We start from the raw sequence: 20858 nt of genomic DNA on the forward strand, positions 1-20858 counted from the left end.
TTGAGGGATAAATGGGGGTAAGGGATTGGGGGGGTGGTTCGGGGGGGAACCCCTCACTGAAAAATCTCTATATAGCATTCACCAAAATGTACTGGATGGTGAAGCTACACTTTTAGGAAAAAATAGGGGAAGGGGATTAAAGGGATGAAAAGAAAAGGCTGTGAAAAGGCAGTGAGACACACACCACAGTGCTGCAGCAAGAGGAGCTGCAGCAGCTGCAGTGAATGTACGCTGCACTGTCTCACCTCACCTCACTGAGAGCCTGCACAGCACAAAAAATGAAACTGAGCGGGGTCAGTGAGGAAAAAGACTGCTTCTGTAACACACAGGGGCTGCTACAGTCGCTGAAAAACAATTTATATCGCTATTAGATCCGAGATCTCGCCCTATCTCCAACAGCAACCTATCCCTATCTGCTTTCACAGTAGATTGAGGCTAAAATGGCAGGTGCAGCCTTTTATACTGCCTGATCACACCATCCAGCCAGTCAATCGCAGCGCAGCCCCTAGCTAGCAAGTTTGGACGCCTCCTATCAAACTTAGGGGAGTTACACAATGTTGTCAGCAATTCTTCAGCTCCTGATTGGCTCCACAGAGCGCTCAGAGGCTGAAGGATTATGGGATTTCCGATTTCCGATGTGAAAAAAATATCGGAATCGGAAATCGGAATTCCGATATCGCAAATATCGGGCCGATTTCCGATATTTCAATATCGGAAAGCTCATCCCTACTGATAAGATAAAACAAAACACCTCAAACCTTTAGGATAAGTGCTCAGAGTAAAGCAAACACACTTTTCAGACAGAATTTATTAGTACTCTTTCAGCTCAGCATTTCACAGAAATTAGATCAGGGAACACAAGTAAAAAAAGAGAATATGTTCATTTACAATCTGAAATGTTGAGAACTGAATTGAACTATTTTACATGAACAGCAGGGCAAAACTATTTGGCACATAACTAATGTATACTGGAAGGGTAATCTATCAGCAGTATTGTAATGAGAAAATGTATGTATGTGTAAATCTGCATGAACCAAAAGGACCTAAATAAATTGATAAATAGTAGTAGATGTAATATATAGTCCAAAATGAGATTATAGCTCATTTATTTTACTCATAAAATGGGTGGAGATCACTATAAAGGCTATCGGTCAATTTTGACCGAACAGTACAAGTGTATAAAAAATTGTGGAGCAAAAAGTAAACAAAAAACAAAAAAAAAGTACCCATAGTAAGAACCCCTCAAATGAGGAAACGTCAATCAACCACAAGTTTCAGAACCGCATCTTGAATATTTTAAAAATATTAAAGTTCAAAATCGGTCGCTTTTGACCGAACATAACAGCAGGGTTAAAATCCTAACCTTAGCAGACATGTTTTGTACCCCTTAATTATAGGTGATTTTCATTTTGAGGTAATTGATAATAAAGATGATTTGTTGATTTTTATCTTTTTTTTTTTTTTTTTACTTCCCAGCAGTTTGTAAGGGTATCATCTGATACTCCATCCAATGTTCTCTACCAGCTGATGACTGAAAAATGGGGTCTTGAAGCTCCTAATCTTTTAATTTCAATAACCGGAGGAGCTAAGAACTTCCATATGAAAATGAGACTGAGAAACATATTTCGCAGGGGTCTAGTGAAAGCTGCACAAACCACAGGTAATTTTCTGTATGTTTCCCAAGTGAAGAGTTATAATCCCTTCAGGGTACAGCTTTCTTGAGTATCATTTTAGGGTGCATATTCTGTATTAAAAAACCTTTATAAACAGACGTTTTGCCATATTTTCTGTGTAATTTTGGGTTTCTTTTTATGTGGTTCACGTTACGGTGTAAGTGAATAGCTTTATCCCACAGGACAGGGCTATTACAGCAATACCAAAAATCAGTAAAGCCAAGTTGTAGTTTTTTTCTGTTGTACTAATTTCATCTTAACAGCACATTATAACTATTATACATTATAATTATTTTTCTCTTGATGGAGCTACAGTAGGATGAATTCATGTGTACGTTGGTACAACTTTGTGTAATACCACTAAGACAACGCTGGGTGAGGGTAAAACAGTGTGGCAATACTTTATTGATCCACACAACAGGCAAGAAACACATAGAACAGTTCCAGCACAATACCCAAGGTGGTGCAACATTACAGTGTCTCACACTTCCGCTGACTCGCAGACACACCCATAGACTTATATGGGTGCATGCGATACAAATTCATCGCAGCATACAATCACAGCCACTGAGAACAGATGCATAGGATGAAGTTGAAATGAAAGCAATCTGATTTTTCATTGGATTGCATTCGTCCAATTTATTCGTAAGTGAGAGCAAGCCATTAGGTAATGTCCCAAAACAGTAAAAAAAAAACTTAATTTAAATTTTTAAAATATTTGAAAAAAAATCACAAAATAAAGAACAAAAGAAAGCAAAAAATATTAATCCAATAAATACTTTTATTTATGTCCAATAAAAAGAAAAAGTACACATGTTTGATATCGCCGTGTCCGTAATGACCTGACCTATAAAACTGTCCCACTAGTTGACCATTTCAGTGAGCACCATTAACCCCTTCCTGACATGCGCCGTACATGTACTTCTTTGTGGGAGCTATGCTCCCGCAAACAGCAGTACAGGTACGGTTCACCGATTACACAACCTCACGCTGGGCGCCGCAGTGATCGGGTGCGGATGTCAGCTCTGTGTGAGGACTGACATGCCACAGCAATACCCACGATTGGTGCTAGCACCGATCATGGGCATTTAACCCCTATGATGTCGTTGTCAGTATTGACAGTGGCATAGAGGAGAATCACGCAGGGAATAAGTTCCTTGCGCACTTCCATTAGGACAATGCAATGAATCCCGGCCGCAAGATGGCCGCAGGGTCCTTCGGGGTCCTTCAGGGAAGGTGGCATCCCAGTGCCTGCAGAGAGCAGGACCTGAGACGCCTCCTTCCCTGCCTGTCAGTAATCTGATGTAATACAGTGATGTCCCAGGATGGGACAATATAAAATAGTAAAAAAAAAATTAGAAAGTGCAAAAATATTTATGAAAAATCACCAAATAAAGAAAAAGAAACAAATATTTTTCCAATAAATACATTATTTATGTAAGCAAAAAATAAACAATAAAAGTACACATATTTATTATTGCCGCATCCGTAACAACTTGCAATATAAAAAAGTCCCACTAATTAACGCCTTCAGTGAACACCGTTAATAAATAAATTAAAAAAGCAAAAACAATGCTTTATCATCATACCACCAAAAAAAGTACAATAAAATGCGATCAAAAAGATGAATGTAAATAAAAATGATACTGCTGAAAACGATAACTTGTCCCACAAAACTCAAGCCATCATATAGCTTCATCAGCAGCAAAATAAAAAAGTTATAGCACTCAGAATAAAGCGATGCAAAAATAATTTTTTTCTCTAATATAGTTTTAATCGTGTAGAAGCGCTAAAACATAACAAAATGATTTAACCCCTTAACAACTGCCGATACGCCTTTTAACGGCGGTAATTAAGGGTATGGAGTAAGTAAATAGCGCCCCCAGTGTCGGATTTTCTATGGGGTCTTGGCTGCAGGGGATAGCCAAGACCCCAGAGAACATGAATCGGGTCGGTTTTTACCAACCCCGCTTTTGCGATTGCTGTTATTAATGGCAATCGCAAAAAAAAGCTGAGATTTTGCATTTAATTTCTCTTTCCTCTGATGTGATCGCACATCAGAGGAGAGAGAAATAGGGTCCCCGATCCCCATTGGTACCTCTCCGTGGTCCAGGGTCCCCTCCCGGTGGTCCTGCGTCCTGCCAACGTCCTCCGGTGGGCGCCGCCATCTTGGATCCGGGGAAAATAGTGGGCGCATGCGCAGTGTGCCCACCGGCAATCTGAAGGCTCCGGCAGGCAGATTCAATTCATTTTGATCACTATGATAAACTATCATAGTGATCAAAATAAAAAAATAGTGAATAACCCCCCCCCGTTTATCACCCCCTTAGTTAGGCAAACATTATGAAATAAAGAAAATTTTTTTTACACTTTTCCATTAGGGCTAAGGTTAGGGTTAGGGCTAGGCCTAGGGTTAGAGCTAGGGTTAGGGATAGGGTTAGGGTTTGGGCTAGGGTTAGGGCTAGGGTTAGGGTTAGGGCTAGGGTTAGAATTAGGGTTAGGGCGAATTAGGATTAGGGTTAGAATTAAAATTAGGGTTGAGATTAGGGTTAGGGTTGGGATTAGGGTTAGGGTTGGAGCAATAATTGAGGGGTTTCCACTATTTACCAACTTTGGGGGTCTAAAAATTGGGGGCTAAAAAAATCACTTTTGTGGAAATAAAAAATACTTTTTATTTTCACGGCTCTGCGTTATAAACTTCTGTGAAGCATTTGGGGGTTCAAAGTGCTCACCACACATCTAGATAAGCTCCTTGGGGGGTCTAGTTTCCAAAATGGGGTCACTTGTGGGGGGTTTCCACTGTTTAGGTACATCAGGGGCTCTGCAAACGCAACATGACGCCCGCAGACCATTCCATCAAAGTCTGCATTCCAAAATGGCACTCCTTCCCTTCCAAGCTCTCCCATGCACCCAAACAGTGGTTCCCCCCCACATATGGGGTATCAGTGTACTCAGGACAAATTGTACAATAACTTTTGTGGTCCAATTTCTCCTGTTACCCTTAGGAAAATAAAAAATATTTTTGAGGAAAAAAAAATTATTTTTAATTTTCATGACTCTACGTTATAAACTTCTGTGAAGCACTTGAAGGTTCAAAGTGCTCACCACAAAGCTAGATAAGTTCTTTACGGTGTCTAGTTTCCAAAATGGGGTCACTTGTTGGGGGTTTCCACTGTTTAGGAACATCAGGGGCTCTCCAAACGCAACATGGCATCCGATCTCAATTCCAGCCAATTCTGCATTGAAAAAGTCAAACGGGCTCCTTCCCTTGCGAGCTCTGCCATGCGCTGAAAAAGTGGTTTACCCCCACATATGGGGTATCGGCGCATTCAGGAGAACTTGCACAATAATTTTTGTGGTTCATTTTCTCTTCTAACACTTGTGAAAATAAAAAAATTGGTTCTGAAGTAAATTTTTTGCAAAAAAAAGTTAAATGTTAATTTTTTCCTTCCACATTGCTTTAGTTCCTGTGAAGCACGTAAAGGGTTAATAAACTTCTTCAATGTGATTTTGAGCACCTTGAGGGGTCTAGTTTTTAGAACAGTGTCACTTTTTGGTATTTTCTGTCATGTACACCCCTCAAAATGACTTTAAATATGATGTGATCCCTAAAAAAATGGTTTTGTAAATTTTGTTGTAAAAATGAGAAATCGCTGGTCAACTTTTAACCCTTATAACTTCCTAACAAAATTGTGCTGATGTAAAGTAGACATGTGGGAAATGTTATTTATTAAGAAATTTGTGTCACACATCTCTCTGATTTAAGGGCATAAAAATTTAAAGTTTTAAAATTGAAAAATTTCAAAATTTTCACCATATTTCCGTTTTTTTCATAAATAAACACAAGACTTATCAAAATTTTTTTACCACTAACATGAAGTAAAATATGTCATGAAAAAACAATCTCAGAAACAGAGGGATCCATTAAAGCATTCCAGAGTTATAACCTCATAAAGTGACAGTGGTCAGAATTGTAAAAATTGGCCTGATCATTAAGCTGCAAACTGGCTCTGTCACTAAGGGGTTAAATTGGGTATTGCTGTAATCGTACTGACCCAAAGAATAAAGCAGTCTTGCCAATTTTACTACATGCGGAACGGTATAAAAACAAAAAGCAAAAAGCAATTCCTGAGTTGCTGGTTTTTATTCATTCTGTCTCCAAAAATTCGGATTAGAAAGCAATCAAAAAATGACATGTGCGCAAAAATAGTACCAATAAAACGACAGCTCATCCCGCAAAAAACAAGACCTCACATGACTCTGTTTGCCGATATATATGGAAAAATTATAGCTCTCAAAATGTGGTGCTGCAAAAACAAGTTTTCGCAATAAAAAGGGGCTTTTAGTGTGTAACAGCGGCCAAACATAAAAAACAATATAAATCTGGTATCGCTGTAATCACACTAACCAGGAGAATACATCGCCTAATCACTTATATCGCACGAGGAACGGCATAAAAATAAATAAAACCAATTCTTTACATGCTGTTGATTTTTTCATTCTGCCTCACAAAGATCACAGGCTCGATGCACATTTATCCCGTGCTCTGCGCTGAGCGCTTACACCAGGGTTTCTGTGTAAATACAGTGGGTACGGAAAGTATTCAGGCCCCTTTAAATTTTTCACTCTTTGTTTCATTGCAGCCATTTGGTAAGTTCAAAAAAGTTCATTTTTTTCTCATTAATGTTCACTCTGCACCCCATCTTGACTGAAAAAAACAGAAATGTAGAAATTTTTGCAAATTTATTAAAAAAGAAAAACTGAAATATCACATGGTCATAAGTATTCAGATCCTTTGCTCAGACACTCATATTTAAGTCACATGCTGTCCATTTCCTTGTGATCCTCCTTGAGATGGTTCTACTCATTCATTGGAGTCCAGCTGTGTTTAATTAAACTGATATGACTTGATTTGTAAAGGCACACACCTGTCTATATAAGATCTCACAGCTCACAGTGCATGTCAGACCAAATGAGAATCATGAGGTCAAAGGAAGTGGCCAAGGAACTCAGAGACAGAATTGTGGCAAGGCACACATCTGGCCAAGGTTACAAAATAATTTCTGCAGTACTCAATGTTCCTTAAAGCACAGTGGTCTCCATAATCCTTAAATGGAAGAAGTTTGGGACCACCAGAAGTCTTCCTAGACCTGGCCGTCCAGCCAAACTGAGCAATCATGTGAGAAGAGCCTTGTTGAGAGATGTAAAGAATAACCCCGAGGTCACTGTGGCTGAGCTCCACAGATGCAGTAGGGAGATGGGAGAAAGTTCCACAAGGTCAACTATCACTGCAGCCTTTATGGCAGTGTGGCTCAACGGAAGCCTCTCCTCAGTGCAAGACATATGAAAGCCTGCATAGAGATTGAAAAAAAACACATTAAGGACTTCCGGACTATGAGAAATAAGATTCTCTGGTCTGATAAGACAAAGATAGAACTTTTTGGTGATAATTCTAAGCGTTATGTGTGGAGAAAACCAGGCACTGCTCACCACCTGCCCAATACAATCTCAACAGTGAAACAGGGTGGTGGCAGCAACATGTTATGGGGGTGTTTTTCAGCTGCAAGGAGAGGATGACTGGTTGCAATTGAAGGAAACATGAATGAGGCCAAGTACAGAGATATCCTGGTTGAAAACCAGTGCTCTGGATCTCAGACTTGGCCGGATGTTCACCTTCCAACAAGACAATGACCCTAAGCACACAGCTAAAATAGCAAAGGAGTGGCTTCCGAACAACTCTCTGACCATTCTTGACTGGCCCAGCCAGAACTCTTACCTAAACCCAATTGAGCATCTCTGGAGAGACCTGAAAATGGCTGTGCACCAACTTTCACCATTCAACCTGACGGAACTGGAGAGGATCTGTAAGAAAGAATGGCAGAGGATCCCCAAATCCAGGTGTGAAAAATTTGTTGCATCATTCCCAAGAAGACTCATGGCTATACTAGCTCAAAATGGTGCTTCTACTCAATACTGCTGCCTCATTATAGTGAATGGATCTGGAGCACCCACCAGGGCAGTGGGGATACTCGGTACCGGGCTGGATCTTAAAGGGGATGTGTCACAGCAGCAGTGACACAGTTTGTGGCCCTTGGCGTCCAATAACAGGGGAATAATTACAAGAGATGATAAAGTTTTGTCATGGCTAGGACATGGTTAATGTCCTGTTCTCACAGGGTTAACTTTTGCCGGCCTCTCTTTGGATCTGGGAGGGGTATTTATATTCACTCCAAACTAGCAATCTCTGTCAGTTATACTGCTGTTCTGGTGTGTCTGACCCCCTGGTGTGCGTGGATACTGCATTGCTTGTTTGATTCCTGTGTATGACCCAGTCTGTCCCCTCACTCAGTTCTCTGTCTCACGTTTTGGTATTATTGTCTTCTCCGGTTCTGACCTCCTGGCTTGGCTATTGTTACTCCATTACAGTTTGTCCCTATTGTACCGTCCATTGCCCGTTCTGGTTTTCTGATCTATTGCTACGTCCTGACTATTCGCTCTGTCTAACCCTTTGGTACTGTCCTGCTATCTCATGCTTTGACCCAGCTTGATCTGGTTTACGTCCCTGTCTATGCCCCTTGGTAACTTGTCCCATAGTTACGTTTCTAGGAGTTTCCCTGCAGCTCCTAGCTCTGTGGAGCTTAGGTCATGCCCCCAGCAGTCACGTGCTTCAGGTCCTGATAGTATGAAGCATGCATGGTCACCGCTGCTGCCCTGCTCCACAGGTATCTTTGAGCACTGTTTTTGTACTCAGGACACGCGCACTGGCTCAGTGAGCAAGTGCAGTGCGGTGTTCCTGACATGTTTATAATGAAGTTTGTTAGAAAGTGTTCGTGATGCCATCTGTGGTTTCTGGTCAGAGGTGACCAGCGCTGCAGGGCAGATCCTCTGGTACTGGGGGTAATGCAGCTGAGTTGGTACAGCTCTCCACAGGCAGAGCTTTGTCCCAGGGCAGTTAGGATATTAAAAATAATTTTGGAGGTGAATGTGGTGCAGGGCAGGTGACACAGGAAAGATTCAGAAGACACAACAGAGTGCAGTTTCCTTTACCTTTTACTGAGCTGTGCAGGTACACTCCAGGGCTCTGGTTACAGATGGTTCTGGAGTCGGTCAGCCTGAAAGCAATTTGGGAATCTCCTTATTCAGGTGGGTTGTGAGGCCTCCTTTCTAGCGCTATTCTCTGAGGTACTTGCTGTTGTGAACTCTATTCAAGTTCCTCTCTGTCTGCTACTTAGATTGAACTCCACTTGCATGGCAGGCAACTGTAGCCTGCTTCAGGGATCGCTCCTATCTGGCGTCTCCGGCTCACACGTGCTGCTGTGTCATCGAGTATCAGTTGGGGACAGAGGATCTGCCGTCTTCTGTCCTCCAGATTATGGTGCTGGGGCTTTAGTACCCACACAGCTTCGGACTCCGGGGCCTAGTCTCTGACGTTCAAGTCTGGAGGTGAGCTCAACTATAGCTCCTGTCCCCCAGCTTCTCTCCACACATCCTCTCAACCTTGTTCAGGCACTAACTCTCACCAACTTCCTCCTCCTGACCATAGAGAGCAGCTCCCCTGAAGTCAGGTTTAGAGCTCCCTTTGCTGGCCTGGAACAGGAACTGTGTTGTATGCTGGAACTACCTGGTAAGGAGATTCCTTCTTTGCTTCCAGGCATTACATCACTTCCCCCTCGAGGGAGGCAAGGCCACTTTGGCAACCGAACTCCTAGAGTGCCGCAGATCCATCGGGGGTTTTATCTGTCACGTCACTTGAAGATTTAGATGTAAACCCCGATGTAAGTGATCAACTTAAAGTGCTGGATATATTTGATCATAAATGTCATATAAAATGTTCCCAAAAAAAGCTTCAATTCAATCCACAAAAAGCAAGTCCCCACTCAAGTCCATCATCTGTTAACAAAAAGAATGGGAGCTTCCATATTACTGGTAGCACAAAGGCTCTGGAAAAGTGAAATGGCTCCTAGTTCCCCAAAAGAAATTTAGCAAATTCACGCTCCCAAATCCAAATGCTCCCCCTTCTGAGCCCCAGTGTGCCTAAACCACATTTAGCACTCACATGTTTGGCATTTTTGTAGTGATGAGAGCCCGCCTAATATACATGTGTGTGTCTCCTGAAGCAAGATGTCATGGGTGTGTCAGACTGCATCTGGCTGCAGAAGGTCTCAGGGGTTGGCCTTGCAGACTAGTGGTCACCTCCTGTGGCCTTAATGGTGTCAACTTGATCTGGGTGTTTATAATTCTCAACTTCCTGTTAGGAGGTACAGGTGTATTTTCTATTTGCACTTCCCTGTTGAAGCTTGGAGCTGCAGCATTTGGCTAGCGTCCTCTTTGGAGTTTGAGGGATGACGGTGTTTCTCTCTGAGTCTACTCAAGCAAAGTGTTCCCCTTGTTTTGTGTAGCCTAGCTTTCTTTAGTGTTAGTGAGGTTCGACCATTCGACCAGCATTTACCCCTTCATTCCCTAAGCAGGGCTTACCGCCCTGGGTCTGAGAGGGACTAGGTATCCTGCTCGGTGATAGGAGCGGAACCTATTTAGGGTCTCTTAGAGTAGACACGGTAACGTTAGATCTGCCTAGGGGTCTCCACTCCCTGCTTCCCTATCGTTGGACCCCCTTTCCACTTATCCCTTTGTGTTGCACTTAGTCTGTCCTACACTGTGCATGGCACATGCACTTGGCATAATGTATAGTCTGTCAAACACTGTGCATGACGCACGGGTTGGGCATAATGTACTGGGTACTACAGCATACTGGTCACTACAATGGCAGTTTGCAATTTTCACTCAGCAACATCCACTGCTGCTTGTTTCTGGAAAACATCCATGGAGTCAAAATTGTCACTACATCTGAAGATAAATTCCCAAGGGGTTAAAATTTAAAAAATGGTGTCATTTGAGGGGGATTCTGCTTTTCTAGCACTTAGGGGCTTTTTATATGGAATCCGCAAACTATTCTACGAAAATCTGAGTTCCAGGAGGCAAATAGCGTTGTGTCCCTCCAGCGTCTCTCCATATGGCAAAGTAGTACTGTACAGCCACTTATGGGGTTTGCCATATTCAGTAGAAATTGTGTGTCAATTTTAGTGCCATTTTAATACATTTCCTAGTAAGAAAATGTAAATCTTGGGACTAACATACATTCTTGGTAGTAAAAATGTAAATTATTTTTTTCGTCACTGCCCAATGGTATAAAAGTCTATGATACACCTGTGGTGTCAATATAATCACTGCACCCTTAGATGAATTCATTGAGAGGTTTAGTGCGTAAAATGGAGTAATTTATGGGGGGGTTCTGCTGTGTTGGCACCTCAGGGGTTCTGGCAATGTTACATGGCATCTTCAAACCAGTGCAGCAAAATCTGCACTATACTATGGCGTTTCTTCATTTCTAAGCTGTGCAATGTGCCTCAGAAGTAGTTTTCAATGATATCGTTGATTTCAGGATAAATTGCACAACAAATTTTGAGGTCCATTTTCTTCTGTACCCTTGTGAAAATACAAAATTTGGAGCTAAAAAAGATTTTTCTGGGAAAGATTAGATTTTTTAAAATTTTCACGGCTTAACATTATGAACTTCTGTGAAGCACCTGTGGGTTCAAGGTGCTCAATAAACACCTAGATAAGTTTCCTAAGGGGTCTGTTTTCCAAAATGGTTTCACTTGTGGAGGATTTCCACTGCTTATGCACATCAGGGGCTCTCCAAACGTGACATGGCATCCGCTAATTATTCCAGCAAATTTTGCATTCAAAAAATGAAATGGCACTCCTTCCCTTCCAAGCCCTGTCGTGTGCCCAAACAGTAGATTTCCTCCACATATGGGGTATCTGGATACTCAGGAGAAATTGCACAGCAAATTGTATAGTCCATTTTTTCCAGTTACCCTTGCGAAAGTAAAAAAAATAGGTCTAAAGGAAAATTTTTGTGAAAGAAAGGTAAATGTTTATTTTTTCCTTCCACATTCCAAACATTCCTGTGAAGCACTTGAAGGGTTAATAAACATCTAAAAAATTATAGTTTTGAGTACCTTGAGGGGTGCAGTTTTTAGAATGGTGTCACTTTTGTGTGTTTTCTGTCATATAGGCCCCTCAAAGTCACTTCAAATGTGAGGTGGTCCCTAAAAAAATGGCTTTGCAAATTTTGTTGTACAAATGAGAAATCGCTGGTCAACTTTTAACCCTTTTAACTTCCTAACAAAAAAATTATGTTTCAAAAATTGTGCTAATGTAAAGTAGACATGTGGGAAATGTTATTTATTAACTATTATTATTTATGAGGGATGTGAAATTGAAAGCAAAAAACATGCAGTCTTAAGGAGCGGTAAGACAAGAAGGAAGACAATTTAAAATGATAAAAACAAACCTTTTATTGCTGATAAAAATTACTCTACAGCCCCTTCTTGCCTTAGCGCTCCTTAAGACCATGTGCTTTTTGCTTTCATGGTATCCTATCTGGGCACCTATTTTTCTTCTCAGAGTGATGTGCATCCTTGACAATTTTATTGTGTAAAAGCGCCAAAACATAGAAAAAAAATATACCGTATATATTTGTGTATAAGTCGATCCGAGTATAAGCCGAGGCACCTAATTTTGGCATGAGAAACTGGGAAAACATATTTACTCGAGTATTAGCCGGGTATGCATTGTCCCTGCATCCACATTCTCATATGCATGGCTCCTCATCACTGTCCTTTTATGCAAGGCTCCTCATCACTGTCCTGTTATGCATGGCTCCTTATCCCCATCCTTGTATGCATGGCTCCTTATGCCCGTCCTTGTCTGCATGACTCCTCATCCCTGTCCTGGTATGCATGGCTCTTCATCCCTATCCTTGTGTGCAAGGCTCATTATCCCCATCCTTGTCTGCATGGATCCTCATCCTTGTCCTGGTATAAGTGGATCCTCATCCCTATCCTTATATGCATGGTTCCTCATCCCTATCCTTGTATGCATAGCTCCTGATCCCTATGCTTGTATGCATGGCCCCCCATGAGAAGGGCATTAAATAAACAAAAACTCCTTCCCTGCGCGTCATTGCAGCACCTTGTTTCAGCTTCCAGCAGCTCCTTCGGCCGAGCGATCATGTGTCCCCACTCATTAAAGTAATGAATATTCACTTCTCTCCACTCAGCGGGGACATGTGGTTACTCGGCCGCAGGAGCTGCTAGAAGCCAGAAAAGATACTGCGAAGGTGTGCAGGGAAGGTAAGTAGGAGTTTTTTTTACCGCTGCTGGAAGCCGGCGGCTGGGGCTGTAACTGTGTGCACTATAAGAGAAATGAATATTCATTGCCAGTGCAGTGAATAATAATTTTTCTTTAGCAGCGGGCACAGTTACAGCAGCAGCTGCTGGCTACTGCCTCCTGTGACCAACTGCTCCGCTGCTCCCCCTCCCCCGCCGGCTTCTGGGGTTCTGGGACAATGACTTGTGTATAAGCCAAGGGGGGCAATTTCAGCACAAAAAATGTGCTGAAAAACTTGGCTTATACACGAGTATATACGGTAAATGTGGTATCTCTGTAATTGTACTAACCCGAAGACTAAAACTGCCCTATCAATTTTAACACACGCAGAACGACATTAACAAAATAAAAAATTAAAATAATTCCTGAATTGCTGCTTTTTGTTCATTCGTCCTCCCAAAAATTGGAATAAAAAACAATCAGAAAAAAATGTCATGTGCCAAAAAATTATACCAATAAAAACGACAACTCGTCCCGTAATAATCAGGCAACAATATAACTATGTCAGGTGAAATATGGAAGAATTATAGCTATCAAAATAGCTGTCAAACTTGTTTTTGCAATAAAAAGCATTTTTTAGTGTGTGACAGCAGCCAAACATAAAAAGCTATAAATCTGGTATCCCTGTAATTGCACCAACTCGAACAATAAAGTCGTCTAGCTACTTATAACGCATGAGAAATGGTGCAAAAAAATAAATAAAACAAATTCTTCACTTGCTGTTGATTTTTTCATTCTGTTTCCCAAAGATTACAGTAAGGCTCTGTTCACATTTATCCTGCCCTCTACGCTGAGCACTTATGTAGCGACCCTGCCAGCATCACTGCATGGCCTCCCATCCCCCACCTACTTTACTCACTACTCTGAGCCTTGCTGTGAGTTCTGTCTGCTGCCAGCTCCATGTTGTATGCCTCTTGCCTCCTGCCTGCTCTCTGCATTCTTTGTGGCTGTGTGCATAGGGGTGCGGCGCCGGCACTCTCTGGTTCTTATAGAATCAGTGTGCACCTTCCTTTGGTGTTCCCAGCCAATTACCCAGAGGCCTCTAGTATTTAGAGCAGCTCCACCCTGTGGAAGCTGCCTGAGCAATGCCTTTACTCAGTCAGGGTCTTGCTGCTGAGTTGCCAGGTCCTGTCCTATCTTTGCCTGCTCTGGGGGCTTCATACCCAGATCTGTTTCCGTGTGCTTTGTGTCACGTTTTCCGCCCACCAGGAGGCAGAATTTCCTGGCCTCTGTACCTCTGTCTCGCCTTGTGCATTTCTTGTTCCGCCCACCAGGAGGCAGAATATTCCGATATGTTTACTTGTTCCTGTGCACTGACTCGTACCTTGCCTTGTCTGAACTCTGTCCTATACCTGTGTCTGTCTTATCCCTGTCTCTGTGCCTTGCTCTGTATGTATCCTCGTCTGAACTCTGTCCTATACCTGCGTTTGTTTTATTCCAGTCTGTGGTCTTTCCTTCCCTGCTTTGGGTACTCTTGTCTTTCCTTCCTCTGTCTTTATGCTACTGCAGTTCCGCCCGCTCTGCTCCACTCGCTGCTGCAGAACCTCTTGCTGCAGCTTCTCACCGCATACATTGCGATTCCCCCTTGCTTCGCTCTTGCTGCTGAACCTTTTGCTACAGCTTCTCTCTGCATACCTTGCGGTTCTTATTTTCTTCGTACCTGCTGCTGCAGAACCTCTTGCTGCAGCTTCTCCCCACATACCTTGCGGTTCCGCCTTGCTTCGTTCTTGCTGCTGCAGAACACCTTACTGCAGCTCCTCTCCACATACCTGCAGATCCGCTCTGCTCTCTTTCTCTGTGGCACCTGCTGCAGCAGAACGTTCTTTCTCCCGAATTCATGACCATGCCAACCGCAGAAAAGTGGTTGGAAATCGCCGAAAGATTCTGGACTGTCTGCAATTTCCCTAACTGTTTGGGAGCAGTGGATGGGAAACACATCCGGATTATCAAGCCCAAAAGAACAGGCTCTGAGTTCTTTAACTACAAAAGGTACTTTTCTACTGTACTGATGGCCATTGCGGATGCAGATTGTATGTTTATTGCAGTGGACATTGGGGCATTTGGCCGTGGGAATGACTCCCAGGCTTTTAAGACCTCGGACATGGGCAGGAGGTTGTATGGCAACAACTTCAATTTCCCCATGCCATGGCCTCTTCCCAACACCGAAGGTCCGCCACAGCCATTTGTAATGGTTGGTGATAAAGCGTTCCAGATATGCCAAAACCTGCTGAAACCCTACTCCAGCCGGGACTTGGACCACAACAAAAGAATTTTCAATTACAGGCTCACCAGGGCCAGGAGAATAGTAGAGTGTGCATTTGGTATCCTTGTATCTAGATGGCGCATTCTTGGCACAGCTATTAATCTAAAACTGGAAACCGTGGATGAGGTGGTCAAGGCCTGTGTTGTTCTACATAACTTTGTACTTTCTCGAGAGCACCCGAACTTTGATCTTGATGATGTTGATCCTACTCCATTGCCTGAATTTACACAGCACCCTCTCAGGCCATCCATTGAAGTTGGCCTAATGAGGGACCAATTTGCGGCATACTTCAACTCAGATGTAGGACGGGTGGAATGGCAAGAGCAAATGGTTTAAAAAAATGTTATTGCATGTTCTTTGTATGTTAATAAAAAAAACTGTTTTGATACCTGTACTGAGTGCATTCTCTGTTTTTACACTCCCAATACCATTAGCAAGTAGCCAGGTGTATCAGTGAATTTATGATGCTGTGTTTTGTGCATCATGATTTCACTAATACTCCAGAGTAGGTGACTATATACACTCACTGGCCACTTTATTAGGTACACCATGCTAGTAACGGGTTGGACCCCCTTTTGCCTTCAGAACTGCCTCAATTCTTCGTGGCAGAGATTCAACAAGGTGCTGGAAGCATTCCTCAGAGATTTTGGACCATATTGACATGATGGCATCACACAGTTGGCGCAGATTTGTCGGCTGCACATCCCTGATGCGAATCTCCCGTTCCACCACATCCCAAAGATGCTCTATTGGATTGAGATCTGGTGACTGAGGAGGCCATTTGAGTACAGTGAACTCATTGTCATGTTCAAGAAACCAATCTGAGATGATTCGAGCTTTATGACATGGCGCATTATCCTGCTGAAAGTAGCCATCAGATGTTGGGTACATTGTGGTCATAAAGGGATGGACATGGTCAGCAACAATACTCAGGTAGGCTGTGGCGTTGCAACGATGCTCAATTGGTACCAAGGGGCCCAAAGAGTGCCAAGAAAAAATTCCCCACACCATGACACCACCACCACCAGCCTGAACCGTTGATACAAGGCTGGATGGATCCATGCTTTCATGTTGTTTACGCCAAATTCTGACCCTACCATCCGAATGTCGCAGCAGAAATCGAGACTCATCAGACCAGGCAACGTTTTTCCAATCTTCTACTGTCCAATTTCGATGAGCTTGTGCAAATTGTAGCCTCAGTTTCCTGTTCTTAGCTGAGAGGAGTGGTACCCAGTGTGGTCTTCTGCTGCTGTAGCCCATCTGCCTCAAAGTTCGACGCACTGTGCGTTCAGAGATGCTCTTCTGCCTACCTTGGTTGTAACGGGTGGCAATTTGAGTCACTGTTGCCTTTCTATCAGCTCGAACCAGTATGCCCATTCTCCTCTGACCTCTGGCATCAACAAGGCATTTCCGGCCACAGAACTGCCGCTCACTGGATTTTTTTTCTTTTTCGGACCATTCTCTGTAAACCCTAGAGATGGTTGTGCGTGAAAATCCCAGTAGATCAGCAGTTTCTGAAATACTCAGACCAGCCCTTCTGGCACCAACAATCATGCCACGTTCAAAGGCACTCAAATCACCTTTCTTCCCCATACTGATGCTCGGTTTGAACTGCAGGAGATTGTCTTGACCATGTCTACATGCATAAATGCACTGAGTTGCCGCCATGTGATTGGCTGATTAGAAATTAAGTCTTAACACACAGTTGGACAGGTGTACCTAATAAAGTGGCCAGTGAGTGTAGATTATGTTGTTATTTACAAGGTATATCTATAGCTCCTTGCCTTTTTGTCTAATAGTTAAATGCGAACAATAGATATGCCTTGCACTCAAATTTAATTACTAAAAACATGAAATGTTGGTTTGCTTTGAATACTGTAGTTGGGAAACCATGCTCATTTCAGTGTGTGCAATACACCAGATATCTCGATTACTGACGTTTCTTGTGTCAGTCTTGGAGATATGTTTTGTCAACGAAACCAATCTACATGACTTGTCTTTTTCACAGCAGTGTCGACATTCTAGTAATATTGCACAGACAGACTGGATCCAGCAGGGTTCCCCAACTCCACTCCACAAGGTCCACCACCAGATCATGTTGTAATGAAATCCTTAGCTCCGTTGATAACTGTTTCACAAGAGCCCAAAAAAAGAGGATTCCATACAACATGTTCTTTTGGTGGACCTTGAGGACTGGAGATGGGGAACCCTGCTGGATCGAGTATGTGCAATATTACTAGAATGTAGAGACTGTTGTTGAAAAGGCAAGTCATGTAGATTTGGTTTGTTGACATCACACATATCTCCAAGACTGGCACAAGAAACATGTCTCACACAAGAAACAGTAATGGAGAAATATGTTGTTGCAAAAATGCTAAGTGTACGGCGCAGTGTGTGTACGACGCAGTGTGTGTACGGCGCAGTGTGTGTAGTCGGCGATAGACACAGTAACCATTCCAAATTTTTTGAAAGCACAAGTGCACATTTATTTTGTAACAAAAAAGAACCAAAAAAAAATGTATTAGGAATGTCGTTTGGGGGAAGATTGGGAGACTTTGGGTGTGTGGAGAGACGAGGAACGACTGGAGGTAGAGGAAGGGGTTCTAGGAGAAGGGGCGACAAAAGTACTGGGGGAAGGGAGCTCTGGAATGGACATTGAGCCAGCTTGAGAGACATTAGGAGGAGACAGTGGATGGACAAACAAAGTTTTTTTTTTCTTCTTCTTTGGCGCAGGAATATCTTGCCCGGACCGACTTACAGCCTGTGATCGCCTTACTTTTGTTGACCGCCTGGTGACGGTGGACTGTGGCATTACCCTGTAAAATAGGGAATGCGGATCACCCCTTTGCTGCTCTGTGGTGGCGGTGTCGGTGCTGCTAGAAGTGGCGGTGCTCCTAGGAGAGAAATTTGGTTCGGTGCTCTGAGCAGGAGGCTGCCTGTCTGGGATCTCATCCAAAGTTCTTGGGGGACTCAGAGGAGGAGAATTGGTGGCGGTTTTGTTGACATGAGGAGTGGTGGTGGTGCTCCTTTGCTGTGGAGTGCTGGCGGTGCTCCTTTGCTGCGGTGTGCTGGCGGTGCTCCTTTGCTGATGACTGGGGGTGGTGCTCCTTTGCTGATGAGTGTTGGCGGTGCTCTGTTGCTGCGAAGTGCTGGCGGTGCTCCTTTGCTGATGAGTGCTGGCAGTGCTCTGTTGCTGCGGAGTGCTGGCGGTGCTCTGTTGCTGCGGAGTGCTGGCGGTGCTCCTTTAGTGTTGACTGGTGGTGTCGGTGGCCCAAGCAGGTTCTGTGGTGTTTTGGCTCCAAGCTGGTGGTGCTGTGGCGGTGGTGGTGCTCCATACAGGAGCAGCACTTGCCATAGTGGTGGTGGCGGAGGAGTGTCCAGAAGCACTCAGACTTGAGGTGGTGTAGTGATGTCCGGCTTCGCTGGGAATGCAGGTGGCCATGCAGTGGTATGCAGCAGAAGTCGGTAGTGTGGTAAAGCGAGTCAGCGGTGGAACTGTTAGAAATGACACCACTGACTGCTGAACATACCGATTCTGCTGCATAGCCTGCAAGTAAGCAGTGTTGCAGGCCTGTAACACACTCAGCTGTTGCTCAGGACTAAGGTGTTCCGCCATGCCCTGTTCAATTTTACTGAAAAAATGGTGTGCTGGTCTGTGAGGTCGGCCTCCAGACGGTCAAGGCGCTGGTCAACAGAGTGGAAGCAGTGTTCCATGTGGTTAAAACCACGTTCCATCAGGGAAAAACCGTTTTCCGTTCTGGCGGCCAGCGCCTTGAGGCTGGCCTTAAAGGTCTCGCTCAAGTGCATGAACTCGGGCATGACATTCCTGTCCGAGGCCCTCTGCCACTGGCGGGTAGTGCCCGCATAACCAGTGACAGAGACCTGGGACAGGGGAACACCTGATTGACCAGCTTCCTGGTCACCAGCTGTCCGTGTTGCTGACCTGCAAGATGCTTCCTGGCTGTCGGATGGCTGGGACGGGTCCAAGGTCGATCGATGAAGAATAGTGTTGAGCGATACCACCCGATATTGAAAAATATTGGATCGGATTGGATCGGCCGATATGAAAAAAGTATCGGGTATCGCCAATTCCGATCCCGGAAGTCCCATTCAAGTCAATGGAACAGAAATATTGGAATTAAAAAAAACCCTTTCTTTCCTTGTAATTTAATTCTACATGAAGAAAAACAACTAAGAATAATGTAGAATGTATTGGGGGAGGTGGAGGAGACATTAAAGGCATAGAGGTTTAGCCCAATCAAATGGAATAGCAGGAATACATTTTTTTTTAAAGATGTTCGGAGTTGCAAAGATATTGACTATGTTAACCTTTTGTATATTTTGTTAGATATGTATGTTTCACTACTTCCATGCTCTTCACCTTCTTTTTTACTTCTCCAACACATTCTCCTTCATCATCCTCAGCAGCATCTTTTTCATCAACTTCTTCTTCACCTTATTCATCTTCTTCTTCTTCACCTTCTTCCTATTATTCTTTTCTTTTACATTCTTCATATTCTTCTTATTCAACTATTATTCTTCTTCATATTCTACTTCTTCATCTTCTCCCTATTCTTCTTCTTCATCGTCATATTCTTATTTGTGACAGGCATTCCTGTAGTTGTTATCTATAAAAGTTTGAAGATTACACCTTCCGTTCTGCCTATCACAAAAGATTTACAACAGGATTTGTCCGCGTTCAGTTTGGCCTGCAGCAGCAGGCATTTTCCAGGGGCAACACGAGGAGGAACGGACTCACCCCCATACACTGCTTAGTCTTCTTCTGCTTAGAATTTAGATAATATCTTTTGCTCTGATTTTTAGTCTTATGCTTAATGTTCTTCTGCTTTTGGTCCTTCTGCTTTTTGCTCTTCTGCTTCTTGGTCTTCTGTCTCTTGTTGTTCTGCATCTTGGTGGTTGTCTTCATGTTCTTTGTCATCTTGGTCATCTTCTTCAGGGTCATCTTTTTGGTCTTCTTCGGTGTGGTCTTCAGGGTCGTCGTCTTCAGAGTCGTCGTCAGGGAGATCCAGAGTGAGAACCAAAAACCATTTCCACAAGTGTGAACTTTGAAAAGTAGCAGAAGGTACAAGAAGGCTGAGGAACTGCTGAGAACCAACTGATGTTACTGGAACCCGGAAGGGCAGCAGAAGGAACAAGAGCCAATGGCACAACCATGGACCAGCTGACGGTGCTGGAACACGGTTACTAAGCAGGAGGTACCTGTGCTACAAAGCACTACCATGGACCAGCAGACGTTTTAGGAACTCGGATACCGAGAAGGAGGCACCTAGGCCAAAGGCACTGCCGAGAACCAGCTGAAGGTGCTGGAACTCGGATGGGTAGCAGAAGGTACAAGAGTCAATGGAACTACCGAGAACCAGCTGACGGTGCTGGTACAAAGAGTGGCAGCAGAAGGAACAAGAGCCAATGACACAACTGTGGACCAGCTGACGGTGCTGTAATATGGTTACTAAGCAGGAGGTACCTGTGCTACAAAGCACTACCATGGACCAGCAGACGTTGCTGGAACTCGGCTACCGAGAAGGAGGCATCTAGGCCAAAGGCACTGCCGAGAACCAGCTGACAGTGCTGGAACCCGGATGGGTAGCAGAAGCTACAATAGTCAATTGAACTACCGAGAACCAGCTGACGGTGCTGGTACCCAGAGTGGCAGCAGAAGGAACAAG

The 20858-nt window shown here is 43.6% G+C and overlaps 1 protein-coding gene across 1 annotated transcript in view; it reads left to right on the forward strand.

The window, feature by feature from the left end:
- TRPM2 (transient receptor potential cation channel subfamily M member 2) overlaps positions 1-20858 on the forward strand; it is a 1217227-nt gene that overhangs the window by 125757 nt on the left and 1070612 nt on the right. Inside the window, exon 6 of the mRNA XM_073558209.1 lies at positions 1477-1660. Within this exon, the coding sequence (XP_073414310.1) occupies positions 1477-1660 (184 nt within the window). The remainder of the gene's footprint in view (positions 1-1476; positions 1661-20858) is intronic.

Source organism: Dendrobates tinctorius, unplaced genomic scaffold (genome assembly GCF_039654945.1).
Source record: "Dendrobates tinctorius isolate UK_male_01 unplaced genomic scaffold, ASM3965494v1 ptg000254l, whole genome shotgun sequence".
In the NCBI taxonomy this organism is placed as follows: domain Eukaryota; kingdom Metazoa; phylum Chordata; class Amphibia; order Anura; family Dendrobatidae; genus Dendrobates; species Dendrobates tinctorius.